Source organism: Peromyscus maniculatus, chromosome 22 (genome assembly GCF_049852395.1).
Source record: "Peromyscus maniculatus bairdii isolate BWxNUB_F1_BW_parent chromosome 22, HU_Pman_BW_mat_3.1, whole genome shotgun sequence".
NCBI lineage: Eukaryota > Metazoa > Chordata > Mammalia > Rodentia > Cricetidae > Peromyscus > Peromyscus maniculatus.
This window is the reverse complement of record NC_134873.1, coordinates 54,256,680-54,273,537: the sequence shown is the minus strand read 5'-3', so window position 1 is coordinate 54,273,537 and position 16,858 is coordinate 54,256,680. Positions and strand designations below refer to the sequence as shown.

Here is a 16,858-nt window from a genome sequence, read left to right as displayed (position 1 = left end):
AGAAGGAAGAAACATTTGCTATTTCTCTCGAGGAGTTCTTTCTTTCCTTTTTTAAAAAACAAATTCAGAACGGAGATGTCAGATTTTTTTTTTTCCTTTTTTTGTCTGTTTGCTTTTGTCGTCTTGTCGCGGCGGCGGTGGTTTTTGTATGGTCGACTCCTTAAATCATTTTAAACTAGAGAGAATATTTTCCCAGATACAAATAAATCGTCATGCAGGTGGGGTGCCGGGTCCGTGGGAACCAAAAGGAGAAACCGTGCTTGTCCTGGAAAGTATACAATTGTCACCTCTTTTATGTTTTCTGCCCGCAACATTAGCGTTTGTGACTGTCTGTTGGCGTCGCGGTCCTTTGGGGTGGCCGTGGTGGTAGGTAGTGGTGGGGGGATTGTTGATGGTTTGAGGTTAATTTATTTTTCTTGTTATATATATATATATATAATTTTTGGCTGGGGTGGGAGTGTGTATGGACTTGTGTGTGTGTGTGTGTGTGTGTGTGTGTGTGTGTGTGTGTGTGTGTGTGTGTGGCTGTGTATCCTGATTTCGGTTTGTTCTAGGGATGGAGCAGAAGGATGAGGAGCTGGGATAGGAGGAGGAGGGGAGAGTGGAGGGGGGGAGGAGGGGAAGGAGGAGGGCGGCCTTGGCTATCATACATCACATTCCGAGTCGCTGGAGGTTACCGAGAGGATGGAAGTGCCGGTGTCCGCGCGCTCCGTCAGGCTGGACACACTGGTGGTCGGGCTGGCCGCCGTGGACGGCGACTCTGCCGAGCCGTGCGTGGGGCAGCCGGGCTCGGCCAGAGAGCGCATGCCGCTCGGTCCGATGGCCTGGTGCTGGAGCCTGCGGGAAAGAGAGAGCGGTGCCTGCCCTCACTCAAAGGCCCGCCACCCTGCTCCCCCTCACTTGTACCGCGGGGAGCCTGGCCCGGCTGGGCCCCGCACTCCCCTGCCTCTGCGGCCTCCCGCGTCGCTAGCCCGGAGCGATCTGCCCCCGACTGTGCTTTGTGTTCTTCGGGGCACCCAACTGCTTGCTCCGCGAGCAGCGAGCTGCGCAGAGCCTTCCTAACCCAAGTCCTGGCTCCCTGGCTCCTTGGCTTAGGGAAGCGTTCCAGATAGGGACGGCCTTAGAGAAAGGGTTGAACCCCAAGCCAGCCGCCTGCGGAGAATTGAGCACGCGCCTAGGAACGCTGAGCCCTGGACCAGCAGACAGTAGGGAAGAGCTCTCCGCTTTTCTTCCGCAACCTCGGAGGCTCTTGTAACTGGGCCTGCCGCCTGGAGACCCAGAAATTCCACAGAGCCTCCAGCCACGGCTTTCCCAAACACACATCCAGAGCTGCGGGGGTTCTCCCAAGAGTACCCACCGTTTTACTTTCTAAGTCCCTATGCGGAGGGCGCAGGATCCGGGGAAGAGAAAATAGGGAAGGGTGGGAGCTAAAAGATGCGGGACGAGAAAGCAGCCAGAAAAGGGAAGGAAGAGAATGCAGGAGGGAAGGACAGACTGTCTGTTTTCCGAGCGAAGAACCAGTTGCCTGATCCCAGTGTCTCCCCACAAGGAAGCCTTTCCCTGGTCCTGGGTGTTCCCTCCATCTGGCGAAAAGTGGCCTCCACAGGCAGAGAGGAGAGAGAAGTGGCCTCAGGCCTAGACCACCTAACCCTACACATCATACTTTAGGTACTCTCGCTAAATCTCCAGCGGCTGCAGCTGTCAGCAGCTGGGGCTTCTGCTGCCTGCAGCGTCCCGGGCCTAGTGCCTTTCAAGCGGATTGAGGATCTGCATCCGAGCTTCTGCTCAGCGCCCCCCCCCCCCTTCTTTCTCCCTTTCCTTTGGACTGATTTGCTCTAGCTCCTCTCCCTTTCCTCCTCACTTCTCCCAGCCCAGCTTTAAAGATGGACAAGAACCCAAACAACTTCGTAACTTTGTAACCAACTTGCTGGCAACAGAGCTGCACCTGCTGGCGTTTGTTTGCTTCCTAGCTAAGTGGACCAAAGGGATGGATGCTCCTTAACTGAGGACACAGGAAGACGTAATGCTTGAGGGACACCAGGGGTGGACACACTTGTGTGAACACGTTAATTAAAACACACTAGGCCTCTTCACACCCAGCCTGTCTCTCCTGTTCAGGGTCCGAGAGAGAAGCTCGCTGGATGGTGGCCACGGGGCCTTCTTCCCTTTGTGGCAGGGTCCCTGGTCCACTTTCTCCTCTCGAACGTTTCTGGACCTCTCTAAGGCTTCCCACTCCTCTTTTGCGATGCATGGATATAATCAGATAGCAACTAGAGTTTGCCTTGTCCTCCCAGCCTTCTAGCTGGGGCCAGGGCTGAGGAAACCTGCCAGGGGACCAGGGCTTCCAAGGACGGGCACCATGGGTTGAGGACACTAGAGGCTCCTGGGGAAAGCAGTCTGTAAACCCACAGCCTGTCGTCCCCTGTTCCGGGGCAACCAAAAACTTTCCCTAACTACCCAGAGTCCCGGCTTCTCCAGCTCTGGGTCAGCTGCCCCTACCATGCCGGGGATCGCCTGCGTTCCAACCCGTCGCCCCTTCCCCAGCCCCGGAGGCTGTGGCCCGGCCGCGGTCCCCGCCACTGCCACTGACCTGTTCTTGGCCGCCGCGGCACGGTCGCGCTGTCGCCGGTTCTTAAACCAGTTGCCTACTTGTGTGGGAGTGAGGCCGGTGGCCTGCGCCAGTTCGCGTTTCTTGCTGGGGTTGGGGTAGGGATCCTGCAGGTACCACTCCCGCAGCAGGCTCCGAGTCCGCTCCTTGAAGCAATGAGTCTTCTGCTCGCCATCCCAGATGGTGCGCGGCAGCGGGAACTTCTTGCGCACGCGGTACTTGTCCACCGGGCCGAGCGGGCGGCCGCGCAGCTTCTCGGCCTCCTGGTAGTGCGCCTCGAGCCACATGGCCTGCAGCTTGCCGTGAGACTCCTTGGTGAACTTGTGGTTCTCCAGGATGTGGTACAGGTCGCGGAAGTTGCCGGTGTGGAAGGCAACGACGGCGCGCGCGCGCAGGATCGACTCGTGTTTGTTGATGGCCTCGCACGCCCCGGGGGCCACGGGCAGCGACCAGAGGAAGCGGCCCAGCCGCTCGATGTCGCCCGTCTCCTCCAGCGTCTCGCAGACGCTGGCCACCTGCTCCGGCGAGAAGTTGAGGGTGGGCAGCTGGAACATGGACAACTCTTCCGGGGGGGCCCTGGAGCCGCCGCCGCCGCCGCCGCCGCCTGCTCCGCCAGCACCGCCGCCTCCCGCACGGTTCCCGCCGCCGCTGCCGCCTCCTCCCGCGCCGCCGCCGCCGCCGCCGCCCGCACTGCTCCCGCCGCCGCTACTCGCCAGAAGTAGGGAGCAGTGGTGAGAATCGGCGAAGTTTGGCAACAAGAAGTGGGAGGAATAGAGGTCTAGGGGGGAGCGGAATACCATGGACTGACCTGAGAGGAGAGGAGAAAATTCAGGGAGAGGAAGAGAGAGGGGAGGAAGAGGAGGAGAGGGGCGATGAGGACCAGGAGGAGGGAGAGGAGAGGGGGGAGGAGGAGATGGAAAGGAGGGGGGAGCAGAAGGAGAAGGAGGGGGAGGAGGAAGGACGTAAGGGACACCCACACCCCACACACATCCACATACACACACACCCGCGCAGCCACATAGAGAGGGAGGAAGGAGAGCGGCCCGGTGCGCGCGCGCAGAGAGAGAACCCGAGGCAGGGAGAGGGAGAGGGAGAGGGAGAGGGAGAGAGAGGAGAGCGAGAGGAGAGCGAGAGCCAACCACCGCCGAGTCAAGATTCAGCGATTCCACAGCAATCGCCCTAATGACAACAGCCTCATAATATCTCCCCTAAATCCACAGTGAGTGCAGCATTGAAACATTTTGTTTCGCTTTTCTATTGGTCTGCGGCGTGTCGTTGTGGCGTTGCCACGGCAACCACTGCCAATCACTGTCAGCCCTGCCAATCAATACCGAGAACGTAAGGACGGTTTTACCACTTAGCCGGAGGGGGGGGGGGAGGAGGAGGGAGAAGAAGGCGAAACAGAATTTAAAAAAAAAAAAAATCTTTGCAACTCTTAATATTCTCTCTCTCTCTCTCTCTCTCTCTCTCTCTCTCTCTCTCTCTCTCTCCTTGCTCAAAGAAGTTGATCGAAAAAAATTCGAAAAGGAATAGCCATAGAGTAGTTGGATGAGACAAGCAATTAGTTACAAGGAGTGTTTTGGGAAAGCGAAGGGGCTCCCAGCCTCAGGAGCACCAGGCAGCTTGTCTGTGGAAAGGTTGAGGACCAGGTGGCCCGGCAAGGTTTGCACACGGTGTCTCAGTCACCTCTTTCTGTCTATGTGAGCGCTGATAGTTGTCAGGAAGAAAGAAGAGAGGAGATTATAAGGCCTTTTGCACAGTCACCCTAGCAAGACGCTGGGTGAGCCTAGATTTGGGAGACGATTTCTGGTGCCTAAGAGGTTGAACCCAGGACAGTGCCACTGAACTGCATTTAACGGACCTCCTTCTGTGCTGACTGTACAGTTCTTTGCTCTGCTCTCAGACGAGGATCGGTGAATTTTTCCATCACCATGTATTTAAAAATAGTGGAAATAACACTACACTTTCTCCATCTTCAAAAGCAACCCATTCTTTGTTTCCCCACCCCCAGACTTCAGCTGCCTCCCCCCAGTTATCGAATAGCAACAGGAGCCCAGAAACCTAGGGACTCTCTGGACCACTTTTCCTACATTCATAGCACAACCACTGGGCCTGCTCAACATCCTCAGAAAGATGCTGAAACTGTAGAGGGCACCCTGAGTAAACACCCAAGGCCTGAAAGTTCCTTATTTGCTCATAATGTAAATAATTATAATAACAAATAATAAAAGTCCTATTTCTCCATAGGTAAGATAATATCACAAGCCTGAAACAGACTCCCACCTCTTCTAAAGAATGTAGAGGGCCTTCCTTGCCTAGGGGCTACGACAGCCCCCAAGCCAGCCATGAGCATTTATTTATTCTTAGGCATGTTGCTTGTGAGAAGTTGTAATCTGCATCTTGGGTCCAGCCTCCCTTTGTAAAGCTTCTGTAACTATGGAAGTGTGATTTACGCAGATTTGTCCGGGTCAGAGACATCTTTTCCCTACTCACTGTGTATATTTAGACAGGATTCGGTTTGGTGTTAAAAAGTGTATATGTTGAATGGATTCACACACAGTAGCCAACAATGCCCACATTGTCGGCCCATGTACAACGCGTATTGAAACTCAGCGCCCAGACTTCAACTAATCTGCTCTCAATAAAGCTGAAATAATTATCCTAAGCTGCCTTTCTAGAAGAAAAATCATTGAGGAATTCAAAACTTTTTTTTTTTTAAGATCTTTTCTACATTCCGATGCAGATCTGGGGGCGCGGCGCCGGGTACACACCACTCGGGAGATCTCAGTGAGGGAAGAGGGAAAAAGAGTGTGGGAGAATTTAAATGTGGACCTAGCTGGAGCCTGGAGCTAAAACGGTCGCAGGCCTTAAATCTCAAGCTCGGGTCTTTCTTAGGCCTTGCTCCAGCAGCGCCAGGTTCCAAAGGGCCGCTTTGAGGGTGACACGGAGTGTTTAGGTTGGACTGTACTGGCTCTCTAGCTGGAGGCAGGTGGGGGACCCTAAACTCGCTGACTAGGGTGGAAGAATGTTTCCCCTAAAAGGTGGGTCCGCCGAGCCCCACTTTGGCGGTCTCTCTTTCTCTCTCTCCATACATCTATCTTCCTGTGGACCAGGAGAGTCCTTTTCCTCTCAGCTGCCAGGCTCTGGGCGGTCGCTCAATGCGGGCCCAAAAAGAGCCCAAAGGTTGGGACACAAAAACAGACACTTCGTCTTTTCTTCCCCGACCCCTTTCTCTTGTAGGGGAAGGATTATAGGCTGAAAGGTGGGAGGGAGAAGGGGCAGGAGGAGGAAGCGGGGGAGGAAGGAATGAAGAAGGGGAGGGGAGTGGGTATTGTGCCGCGTGTGGGGGGGAGAATTCCTACGGGTGGGTTTCCGAATATTGTGTTCAACTTTTTGAAAGCAGCTCGTGACCCCGAAACTGCATCCCCCGGAGCCGGGGACCCAGGCGCCAGGCGGGCGGGTGAACCCGGCCAGTCCCCTCCCAATCCCCGCAACCCCCCGCCTCCGAGTTGGGGGGGAACCCAGGCCTGGAGGGAGGTTGGGCAGGTGCCGCGGGCTGTGCCGAAAGCGCTGAAATCGAAAACCCTCGCCACTCGGGAAGAATTGAGGCAAAAGGATTGCAGACTCGGCTCGGGAACAGCCCTGCACTCCAGCCACTGCCTGGTCGCTCGTGGGCCCGCTGGGCTCGGCAGTTGGGTGGCGGCCGCGCCTTTCGAGCGCTAAGCCGGGAGGAGGGCGCAGGCAAGGCGCACAGTTCTGAGTGCGCCCCTACCCGGCCCGGGCCTGCTGCAGCCCCGACTGTCCGAGAGCCTCTCGGCAGAAGAGGGTTGTGCGCAGCCCTCTGAGCCCACCTCCTGGCCACACGGTCGCCAGCGCTTCTCCAGCTCAGGCCGGAAGCAATACGCTGCTTCCAAAGCCGGTAAGTTGAGAGTCCTGAGAGCTGGGCAGGGAGGCGGGGCGGATGGTCCCGGATGCTTATGGCAGGTCTGGATCCCCCCTGATGATCCGTGGGGTCTTGAACTAAAAGGTTTGGGGGTGTGCATTTTTTTGGGGGGGGGATTGCTGTGGACCTCTGGAGTTTTTCCAAATTCCCATGCACTGAGCTCTGGGGAGAGAGGCCGATGCAAAGGACCCAGGCTGCCTTCTTCGCTAGTCTGGGGTGGGAAAGAGCCCAGGGCACTTCCAGAGTAGGTGGTACGCTGAGGATCTCCTGCACCCCAATACTCTCAGAGCCACAAGACCCGGGTGAATTAGCCGGTAGGGCCTCTAGATCTCTCTTTCTTTCTGGCCTCCGAGACTCAGGAATCTGGGACTTGGCAGATCTACGGCTTTGGTACCCACAGAGGTCACCTGCACACACAAAATTGCCATCTCTTCCAACCCTGGCCTATACCGGATTTTTGAGTCAGAGTTCAGTTGGTGCGGGGAGAAATGGGGGCATTTGGATAGTGGGGTGTTCTATGGTGCTCCGCCAGGCACTTATTTACCATGTCAGCTCCTACCACAGGGCTGAGAAAGGCTCAGGGGACTTTGCAGGAAGCCCGCTCCCTCCTTGTTTGGTATGCCAAGGGTTCTGCAGGTCTGCGGGAGAGAGTGCCCCAGAGGGCCTGGGCCAGCTACACCCAGTTCTCCTTGCTTAATCCGGAACTGCCGACCCAAATGGTCAGGAAGGTTGGTCCTGAAGGGGCAACGCCTCTTCCGGGCTGTAGGATGTTGGAAGATGGAGATTGCTGGGCAGCGGGTGGTCTGGGCCTCCCCGCAAGCTGCCAACGAAGGAGCTTGGCGCCGGCCGCCAGGGAGGGCGCAGGGGAGCGCAGTCCTCCGGCGGGGAGGCCTCGAAGCCCTTCAAGGACCCCCGATTACTTTCCTTTGAACAACAATAACAACAACAACTGCTCCCCCCACCACCACCCTCAGCTCCCTCCCTTCCTTAGCCTCCGGGGACCCGGGTTTCTAGCAATTGTGGCTCAGGACAGTAAACACAGCTCAGTTGCCTCAACTTTCCTGGTGCATAAAAGTTCCCGGCGTGAGGGGAAATTTGAATATTTGATCAGCCCCTTTGAGTGACCCTCATTAGCCCGGCGCCCTGCTAAGGCCCCAGCATTTCAAGAAAGCTGCTGGGCCCGGCATTTGTACGCCTTGTTAACGCTGCTTAATGAAGCCGCCCCGACGGCTCAAAGGCGGCCTCTGGGGCCGGCAGCGCGCACCTCTCGGCACCCCGCTCCGCCTAATGAGCCCCGCCGCCCGCTAAAGGCCCTTCCACCCCCCACATCCTCAAACAAGAGAGGTTTGGCTCTGTCTAGGACCTGAACACCTCCCACCGCCAGGCCCGGGAGGGTGGGCACAAACCCAGTCTAGCTGGCTGCACAGTGATCTAGCCCCAGGAGAAAGGAGCTAGACACTCGGGGAACGAGAAGCACAAATGGTTATGTGGCTGGGGAAGTAGGGAGGTGGATTTTTTTTTTTTTAAGCTTTTGGATCTAGCGCATCCCTGTCTACCTCGAACTTTTCCCCATAGGGCCAGCTGTAAATCAATTAGCCACCCCAGCTCCTTAAAAGTCAGTCTGGACCAGTGTTGGCGTGTCAGAAGGAGGGATTCACAGGGGAGGGTCAGCTTTCCACTTCCCTTCCTCAAATTCCTTTGGTCTCATCTCCCCAGGAGGCCTCACACTTCTTCCCACCAATCTCCCCACCACTGGAACCCTGGGCCTGTATTTGAGAAAGGGTGGGCAGGGTCAGCTCCCCAACCCGACGCTCCTGGCATCACCACGGAGCCCAAACAGAGAAATGATGTAACCTGTCGGCACTGATGAAACCTGGGCACCACAGCCTGACTTGAAGGTTCACACTTGCCTTCACACTGTCCCTCTTCTAATCTCTCTTCAATCATGTTTGTAGCCCTGGAGAGGCCTGAAGAAGGCACCCCAGGCAAGGCCACTCTCCTTGGGCACGACTGGGCCCAAGACAAACCTGGAGGAGAAAAGAGGGAAAATTCTGGAAGAAAGGGGGTGGACACAGCCATCCGCTATGACCGTCATCTACTTCTCTTCTTGGGCCAAGGGGCATGATTGAGTAGTTAATATAAGCAGTCTTTAGAAATTGTACTTCACTCCTTGGAAAGAATTGACTTTTTTCCCCTGACCCCTCTCTCCTCCATCGTCCTTTCCCCGGGACATTTGGAACTCAGGGTCCCCTCCCACGCCTTTCTTATGCGCCTAGCTCTTGGGTCTTTATTAAACGGGGGTTTAGAAGCAGGGAACGCTCAGTTCTCCACTCGGGACCTTCTGGACTCTCTAGTCTCCATATGCTCACACCCTCCCCCTCCAATTGAGCAGGATGAGACTGTTGACCCCAGGTCCTCATTCAAGGCCAGTGTTCAAGGACTGCTGAAGGCCAGTGCAGGTCCTGGGGTAGCAGAGTCTCAGAGTCTCTCTGACCGGCCCCTCCTCTCTTCCCTCCTTCCATTCAGCTCCACTCCCGTGCCCAGCCCCTTTTCCATTCCACGACCCCCTAAACCAAGCCCGGGCAGACATTCTAGCATCATCTCTGAGCTGGGCAAAGGTAGTGCCCAGGTCATGATCCATTCAAAGGGCAAAAGCAGGGGCGGGTGCTCTTGGAGTGAAGAGAGACCTAAACCGGAGGGCGGAATTCAGTTCGCGGCCCCACGGGCTGCTCAGGGGAGGAGGCGAAAGGAGGGGGTTGTGAGTCCATGGGCATTGGGTCGGGGCAGCAGGGACCTCAGGCGTCGGTGTGGGGGGCTAGATCCGGAGGAGAGGGGAGGGGTGGCGGGGGTCGGAGGAGCACGCGGGGCGGAGGGGTGTGGGGCTCTTTAAGAGCCACACGGCGGCTAGCAGGAGAGGCGTGCGGCCCTGTGCTGGGAGCGCACTGACCCCGAAGGGGATTTAGCGGGAAGGGAGCGGCCGGGTTCTGGGGGCTTTGTCCCGGGGCGCCCAGAGAGGCCGAGACACAAGAATAAGAAGCGGCTGCTGCATGAAAGGCAGCGAGGAGCGGCGGCGCTGCTGCTCTTGACTTCTGAGCAGGGCTTAGAAGGCCTGCCCCGGCTTAAGCTGAACTGAGGGTGCTGAGCTCTGAGCGCCGAGTTCACGGGCTCAGAGTCCCTGGCCTCTGAGCCGAGGAGGTGTGGGATGGGGACCGACGCTGAGTCCTGGGTCTTGTAGCAAAGCCCCCTCTTGGATCTTAACCGCCTTGCAACCCTAGCGCAGGGCTGTGAGCCTAACCTGCCTTGCCTAGCCTAGCCTAGCCTAGCCAAAGAAATTTATTTTCCAACTTGGCTTTTTGTTTTTGTGTGTCCACCTCGAGCAGATCCGGAGTTGGCCGACCCCAGACTGATTCTCAACAGGTGGCTGGGTAAGTCTGTTTAAAAAATTCTGTGTAAATCATCAGCTCCTCCCCGACCCCTTCCCTTTCCCCTCCCTCTTTCCCCCTAGGCGGGTCCGAGTTCGCCGGGCTCCTCCCGCCAGTGGTGGAGGGGGTGTGGGGGGGTACTAGCGCCCTACCATGGGAGGGGGTTCTGGCTCTCAGTTCCTGGTAGTAGACCCCTTGTGAAGTTCAGCCCAGTATCCGGGAGTCCCAGTCATCGACCATCACCCTCATCTCCCATCTCCATGCACTGAGCCCCTGCGCCCCAAGAGGGGGAAAGAGGGAGAGCGGGCGGCAGACTATCAGGAGCAGAACCCGCAGGAAGGGGGTCGAGGGTTCCCTTGACCAGCGGTCTCGGTGTAGGGGTTACAGCGGAAAATGAGCTCTTCATCCTCTTTGTGAGAGATGCGAGAGCCTGCCTGGAGGGATGCGCACCGGCCGCACAAAGCCGGGCAGATGAGCGGTTTTGCAAGCAAGGGTACCGGAGGGTTGGGGGAGGAGGTAGAAGAGGCCAAAAGAGGGAGGGAGAGAACCGAAGAAAGGCAAAGGCAGGAGATTCAGGGCGTCCGAGAGAAAAGTCCGAAAATGTCCTTAGTGCGCGCCTCGAGCAGACGCGCGCTCGGGGGCGCACAATCTATCTCTCTCTCTCTCTCTCTCTCTCTCTCTCTCTCTCTCTCTCTCTCTCTCTCTCTCTCTCTCTCTCTCTCCTCTCTCCCCCCCCACATAGGTAGCCCCCACACTCCGTTGGTCGTGAGGGCCCACCGCACACGGCGGCGAAGCCACCTTACCCCACACCCCACACCTCACCCCGCCGGCCCAAAAATTGACCGCCCGCGCCCGAGTCGGGGGAGCCAGGAGGATCCCCCAGGGTAGGGGAGCAGGGAGGATCTTACCTGCCGTAAGGTAAGAGAAGCCGGGAGCGTGTAGTAGCGGCGGATAAATATTCATTAGGAAGTGTAAGTCCTTTCAAAGGGCTCTGCGCGCGCGCGCTCTCGCTCCTATCTCTTTCTCTCCCTCCCTCTGTCCTCCAGGAAGGCTCTCCCCTCCACGAGCTATCTCTCCCCCCCCCCCCTTCCTGCGAAATACCGGGTGGTGGATCCTAGGCTAGCTAACCTGTTGGGAAGTGTGAACTGCGGCAGCGTCGCTACAGCTAGCTGTTTGCTTTCGCTCTTGGGGCGCGCGTTCTCTCCCCCCCCCAATCCTCTCCCCTCCCTCCTTTCGCCCAGCCCCTCACCCCTCCTAAATTACTACATCATTAGCTTTATTGGGGGGGGGAGTGACGGAGCAGCCAGACGCACCTCTCCATAGAAGGGTGAATAGTTGGTGCCCTGCGATGTAACCCCAGCTGCTCCTCCACGTCATTCTCACCCATCTGCACATCTTCACCCGGTCTTGCTTCTTTTCTTCCCCCCTTTCCATTTCCACCTCCATCCTGTGTCTACCCGTCTCCCTCACCAGCCCTCCCGCCCCGCCGCCGCCGCCGCCGCCGCCAATCCAGATCACAGATTGGGTCGGGAGTGAGATGGCAAGGCAGCAGGTCCGAAGGTCCTGTGTGTCAAAGTTAGAACTCCTCCCTGCAGTGGGTATGGGACGGTTATCAAGATCTCCTTTTCCCACACAGGGTTTCCCTCCTGACCCTGCAAAGGTACGAAATAGCTTGGACCTTTGAATCAGATCTTTAGAGTAAGCAGTAAGAACTTCAGCCTTACAGATCTCAGGGCGGGGGCGGGAGGGGGGGGGAGAGGCTGGCCCTTTCACTGGGCCAGACAAGCTGCTTTGGGGTGGGGTGGGGATAAGTGGGTTCACTCAGTGCGAACGCGTAGGCAACATTCACAGGCCGGCAGTCGGACTGATATTCGTCCTTTAGGAATACACTACCTGAAGTTAGTCGCAAGTCAGCTTCAATCACGGAAAAATCAGGTCTAGAAGATTCCATGAAGCCGCTTCCAATCGCACGAGAACACGTGCGCAACACCCTTCAAGGTGCACGCCCCATGCCTGCTCTCTCGCGGGAGGGTGAGAGCACCAGCTGCCCAGGCCCTAGAAGTGAAGTAGGCGGAGGAATACATCGCTTATGGTTGTTTAGTGATCACTGCTTTCAGTACTCTGGCCTCTGCTTTTCAGGCCCTCGGGTCCCTCTAGGGACCTTAAAACGTGGCTTGGTCCCTAAGTGCCTAGGGGAGAAAGTGGCTCCAGCTCAGGAGCTCAGCTGGGCGCTTAGAGTTGGGGTGTGAGCTAGAGGAGGAGCCTAGGGGGCGGGCCCTCATAGTTTGCAGTTCGAAGTGCTGCTGCTGCTCCAGGGATGCAATGAAGGAGGGTCTCCTTACTCTTAGAGAGCTTGCTTGGAAGCTCCCTGATATCGACCACCGAGCCTCTGTTTTCTCCAGAACCCCAGGGCGTCACAGGGCGAATGTGGCTAGGATGCCGGCTGGCTAAGGTCTAAAGCCGAAAGACTTCACTCTGCTTTTCCTTTTATTGGCTGTTGGGAGCTACTGTCTACCAGGGGAGGTTCTAGGGGCTGGTCACACCCTTCCTGAATCCATGCTGTGGGAGGATGGCAGAGGGTCGCTCCTGCTTGAAAAAGGTCACTACTAATTAGGGTAGATGAAGGGGGGGGGTCTAGGATACCCGGAACTGGGAAACTTACCAACCTTTACAGCCCACCCAAAGTCAGCAACCTACCCTTACACACACACATCCTCTCACCAACACAGATCTCTGGGATCACGCCCTCAACTGGTATTCACAGACGGTGTTTGCACTGCAATTGTGCGAGAACACACTTAAGGAGGATTAAAGAACCCTAGCAACAGAGCTGGAGGAATAAAGAAGTGTCCATATGCATGGGTCGAATGCATGGGTACACACCCAGTTGTCCAGATGCAAACAAAGCTGCAGTGCCCACATGAAGACAGACACACAGGCACCTATGTACAGGAAGCCAAGGAGAGTAGGCTCAACTGGCATGCAGTACTTCCTGCAAGAGGTATGTTGTCCGTGGAGAAAGAAACTTTGCTGAGTCTTCTGGAAGTAAAAGTTTCAGTTCTGAAGAAAGAGCCAAGGAATCATCTACCCAGAGCCTGCCTTTGGACTCTCCTACCTGCTCTGTTGGAGACACCCAGAAGAGGGCAATACAGGAAAGATTCCTTTTGACTCAGTTATTTCTCTTGGTTGGTGCCTTTTTCATCCTCTGCCTGGGAGACTGTGCTCCAGAGTAGGGCTTGAGTACACAGCACTGACAGCCTTCACCAGGTGACAGGAGAGTCTCAATTTCCAATGGGAACATTCAGTTCTAAAGAAGCTTCCAGATGTGCAAAAGCCCTGGCTGCCCCCCTTTCGGTTTTTCTTTTTTCTCTTCTGAGATCTGAAGAGAACGGTAGCTCTCCCCAACCCCAAGGGTATCAAATATCTGCAAGGAATGTGCTAGTGCAAGCCAAATTCTTTATTTAACTAATATTCTTTTGTGGGATATTGAGAAGTCTTCAACCATGGCTCCTCTATTCCAGGCAGAGATTGAGGTCCTGGCCTGGCTGTGAGTCTACCAACAGGGCTTCCCACAGTGGTTTGGGGGCTAGATTGAATAAGTGTGCAAATTTATTCTCACTGTCACCTCTTTTGCCTGCCCTGGACCATACTGCCCCAGTTCCGGAGAGAAGAGTCAGGGACTGCTCCAAGCAATGGTGCCCTTCCCCACACCGCCTTGTCCAACTTGCTCTCTCGAGCTCATTTTCTGAGCCTCCCTCTTTGAAAGTAGTAGGAGTGAAGTCTTGGACCATTTCTTTAAAAAGGATGGCAAGGAAGAGGGAGGAAGGGAAGGAGGAAAGGGGGTGGGAGGAGGTGCTAGCTCCTAGGCCAACAAGCCCAGGAGCTGCTCTCTAAGGGGGAAAAGAGAGCTGCAGTTGTAAAGAGGAAGTGACCCCCAAACACTGCTGCAGGGCACACCATCACAGATGTAACCGTCCCCTGAAGTGACCGAGGGGTGTGACTAGGGAAGGTTTTCTGCCCTTTGGGGAGCAGTTCTTTTCACTTTTCCAAGACACTCTTAGTTCCTGGCCATTTTAGTGAATTTGTTCTTGTTTGCGTCTTGAACAATAAATTGTGAAAATCGCCCCTAGAGTCCATGTAATCTTAATCTTCGTCGGCGGCAGGGCAGTTGCTGCCAAAGCTTTTTTAGTCCAGTCGGGTTTTTTTTGTTTGTTTTGTTTTGTTTTTGTTTTTGTTTTTGTTTTTCTCTCACGCCCAAATTTGAATCACCTGCTGATGCACCCCAGAAAGGGCTGTGGTCAAAAGAGTGAACTGAATAAGGAGGCATCCCCCTCCGATCCAAAGAGTAACTCTCCTTCCTTCTTCTAGCTGAGATTCGGAACACAAAGAAACGAACTGGTTGCCTTGGAACATTCTCTGCCTCTTGGGGTAGTTTAGAGCCTTTCTCATGACGCATCCCAGCGCTTGAGAACTGGAAGGGTTTGCTCTGACTCTCCAGTCTCACAATAATTTTCACACTCTAACTGGAAAATGTGTTTATGTGGGTTTAGGTGGAAGACTGTACCAGTCACCTCTCAAGCAAAGATCTTCTGTTTTCTCATAACCCTGAAGGCTCCACATACTTCACTGGACATTTTAATTTATTTTTCTTTCTTACCCTTGTTCCTTCTGCCCAGGACACAAAACTAGGGGCAAAACTTGGGAGATCTGTGACCCTTTTGATAGCACCCCACAACTCTTAGGTTTGTGTTGAGCAGTGATAACCTGTCTCACATAGGTCAATGCATATATGTGTATGCATGCATGCGTTCCTATTGGGTTGCCCACACTTTCCCAACACACTCGGGCTGCCTAGATGAAGCAAGCTATTTCCGCTGCCCAGGGCAAAGGGCTAACCGCCCTTGTGGGTCTAGTGTTGGCATAGGATATTACTGGTGTGTGTGTGTGTGTGTGTGTGTGTGTGTGTGTGTGTGTGTGTGTGATAGGGCAGTCATTACCTTCAACAATAAATTAAAATAACCAGATACCCCTTTAATCCTTTCCACAACAGTGTCAACGCTCTGGAGACGGCCGTCTCACCTCCCAAGGTGTCTTCACTCCCAGAGGGGCCGGGGCTCTGCCGCAGCCCAACACTGGGCTGGCGCTTAGAGAGGAGGTACTCCGACGGAAAAAATCCCATACATTTTTAACTACAGTGATTACTAAATTAATAGCAGGCACCAAGACAGATGTCAAAACGTCTTGAAAATGTTTATCTGTGAATAATTGAGAAGGTAGTGGGACGCATTATCTGATTGTGTAATGAAATATGTATGAGGAACAGCTGTTTGCCGCAGCCCCTTCCCACCGCCGCCTTAGCCAGGGCCCGTCTCTGGCAGGCAGGAGTCTTCGGTGAAGTTGCTCGCCCACTTTCTTCCACCTGGGAGTTCCCTCGCCTCTTCCCTGGCTGCTCTGCGCCGCTGTGGCTATTAGTGAACCCCAGAGTCGCCTGGTTCTCTGATGGAGGGTATCTACACCGTTTCCCCTCAGCCTTGATCGGTTAGTGTTCGCGGAGGGGTGCGGCGGCTTCTCTGCCGGCTGCTCTGGCCATCGCGCCTTCCGGCCCGGCTGCCCGCTGGGTCTCCATGGATGCAGGAGTGCAGACGATGGAACGGGCGGCGGCAGCGGCCGCGGTGGCCCGGAGTCCCCGGAGCACCTGGCGTGGGCTGGTCGAGCTGCGCGACCGGGTCAGAGTAAAGGCCCAGGAGCCCCGCGACTCAGCGGGGCGGGTCTGGGGTCACTGCGGGGTGACGGGGCTGGGGATCTGGCTTTGTTTCCCTCTCTAGCCACCCTGCACACTTCCTTCCAGCCCCCAGCCAGCCTCCAAGACGCAGAGCCCTGGTCCTGTTTGTTTTTCCAGCCCCGAGCCCTCCACCCAGACGCACAAATAGCCCTCGAGGCTGCCCCAGGCCGTGGCCCAGCTCAGGCCGCAGTCTAGCCTCCGCCTCGCCACGAGTTCTGGCCCCGCAGGAAGCAGAGGGGACGGGAGGGCTTCAGGGTCTTCCTGGAGCCAGAGGGCACAAGGGACATCGGGGAGGGGGAAGGGGGGCGGGAACAGTTCAGGACTTCGGCGGGCTGTGAAGGCCCAAGATCTGGTCTCAGAGGGGCGCATGTGACTTGAGTGGCGGCTTCTGGGCCTGGGACGTGGCCACAGAGTGGGGATAACGGTGGGGCTAACAGAAGGACTCCATGTAGGACCTCATCAAGCTTGGGCCTGGAATGCCACGTCAGTTATACCTACAAACCCAATGACCCTTTGTGGGTATGCTGTCCCCCCTCACCTCTTGCAGGATGCTTCTCGAGGCAGTGGAGCCGCGTCCCCGGTGTCGCGCTGCCTGTCTCCCCCAGCCGGATCACAGGCCTGCCTGCGGTGTCCACTTGTATAGTCTCCCTGGCCCTTGGCCTTCCCCATCCCCGGGAGCCCAGTGTCTCCTCCCTGGCGCTCCAGAAGCCTTACCCCTCACCCTCTAGCCGCGATGGCCCTACCAGAACCACCACTCCAGACGCTCGCGGGGAACCAGGGTCCAGCTTTGTGCGCCGCGGCATCCCAACGCCCAGCGTCGTCTCAGGCTCTCTCTGCGGACTCGCAGTAGAGACGCGCTCGGGCGTTATTTCTCAAGCATCGCCCATTTTACCTAATCCCTTCTGTTTTTATTTTAATCCTACACATTACAGTTAATCTGTAATGATACCGCTTCGGATGAACCTGTTGCATCCGAGGCACTGCAATTTGTAACCTTGGAAACTGTTTTAAATAAAGATTATAACAGTGGTGTCAACTGTGTTTATTCTCTGCGCAGGGGGGCTGCCTAGAGGATTCCGCAGCTCCTCGGCCACCAGGACAGA

The 16,858-nt window shown here is 56.0% G+C and overlaps 2 protein-coding genes and 1 long non-coding RNA gene across 5 annotated transcripts; 1 reads left to right on the top strand and 2 right to left on the bottom strand.

Moving 5' to 3' along the window:
• Positions 1–406: 406 nt before the first annotated feature.
• Six3 (SIX homeobox 3) lies at positions 407–12,171 on the bottom strand. 3 transcript variants are annotated; one of them, XM_042267127.2, is made up of 3 exons: positions 11,867–12,171; positions 2,591–3,416; positions 407–837 (listed from the first exon to the last, which is right to left on the bottom strand). In XM_042267127.2, exons 1-3 carry the CDS (start codon positions 11,922–11,924, stop codon positions 645–647), a joined length of 1,077 nt encoding a protein of 358 aa, XP_042123061.1. In that variant the 5' UTR covers positions 11,925–12,171; the 3' UTR covers positions 407–644. The 3 variants fall into 3 exon arrangements, with proteins under 3 accessions (XP_042123061.1, XP_042123060.1, XP_006986562.2); XM_042267126.2 differs by lacking the exon at positions 11,867–12,171 and adding an exon at positions 11,287–11,433; XM_006986500.4 differs by lacking the exon at positions 11,867–12,171 and adding an exon at positions 10,882–11,092.
• Positions 5,883–15,393, top strand: LOC143270121 (uncharacterized). Its single transcript, XR_013047069.1, has 4 exons — positions 5,883–6,527; positions 9,932–9,976; positions 10,716–10,891; positions 15,024–15,393. It is a non-coding gene; the product is annotated as an uncharacterized LOC143270121 (long non-coding RNA).
• A 119-nt stretch (positions 15,394–15,512) lies between these two features.
• Positions 15,513–16,424, bottom strand: LOC143270120 (uncharacterized). The gene is made up of 2 exons (XM_076558952.1): positions 16,294–16,424; positions 15,513–15,687 (listed from the first exon to the last, which is right to left on the bottom strand). The coding sequence occupies exons 1-2, from the start codon at positions 16,422–16,424 to the stop codon at positions 15,513–15,515; spliced, it is 306 nt and encodes a 101-aa protein (XP_076415067.1).
• Positions 16,425–16,858: the final 434 nt, after the last annotated feature.

Bases quoted from the DNA above. Each gene is read 5' to 3' on its own strand.
- Six3 (XM_042267126.2), bottom strand. From the start codon at position 11,419: ATGGAGGTGGAAATGGAAAGGGGGGAAGAAAAGAAGCAAGACCGGGTG. The intron at 3,417-11,286 runs GTGCGTCTGGCT...CTCTCCTCTCAG, and splicing joins ATTCACCCTTCTATGGAGAG to GTCAGTCCATGGTATTCCGC. The intron at 838-2,590 runs GTCAGTGGCAGT...TCTTTCCCGCAG, and splicing joins GCCGCGGCGGCCAAGAACAG to GCTCCAGCACCAGGCCATCG.
- LOC143270120 (XM_076558952.1), bottom strand. From the start codon at position 16,424: ATGGGGAAGGCCAAGGGCCAGGGAGACTATACAAGTGGACACCGCAGG. The intron at 15,688-16,293 runs GTGAGGGGGGAC...CCGGTCGCGCAG, and splicing joins CGAGAAGCATCCTGCAAGAG to CTCGACCAGCCCACGCCAGG.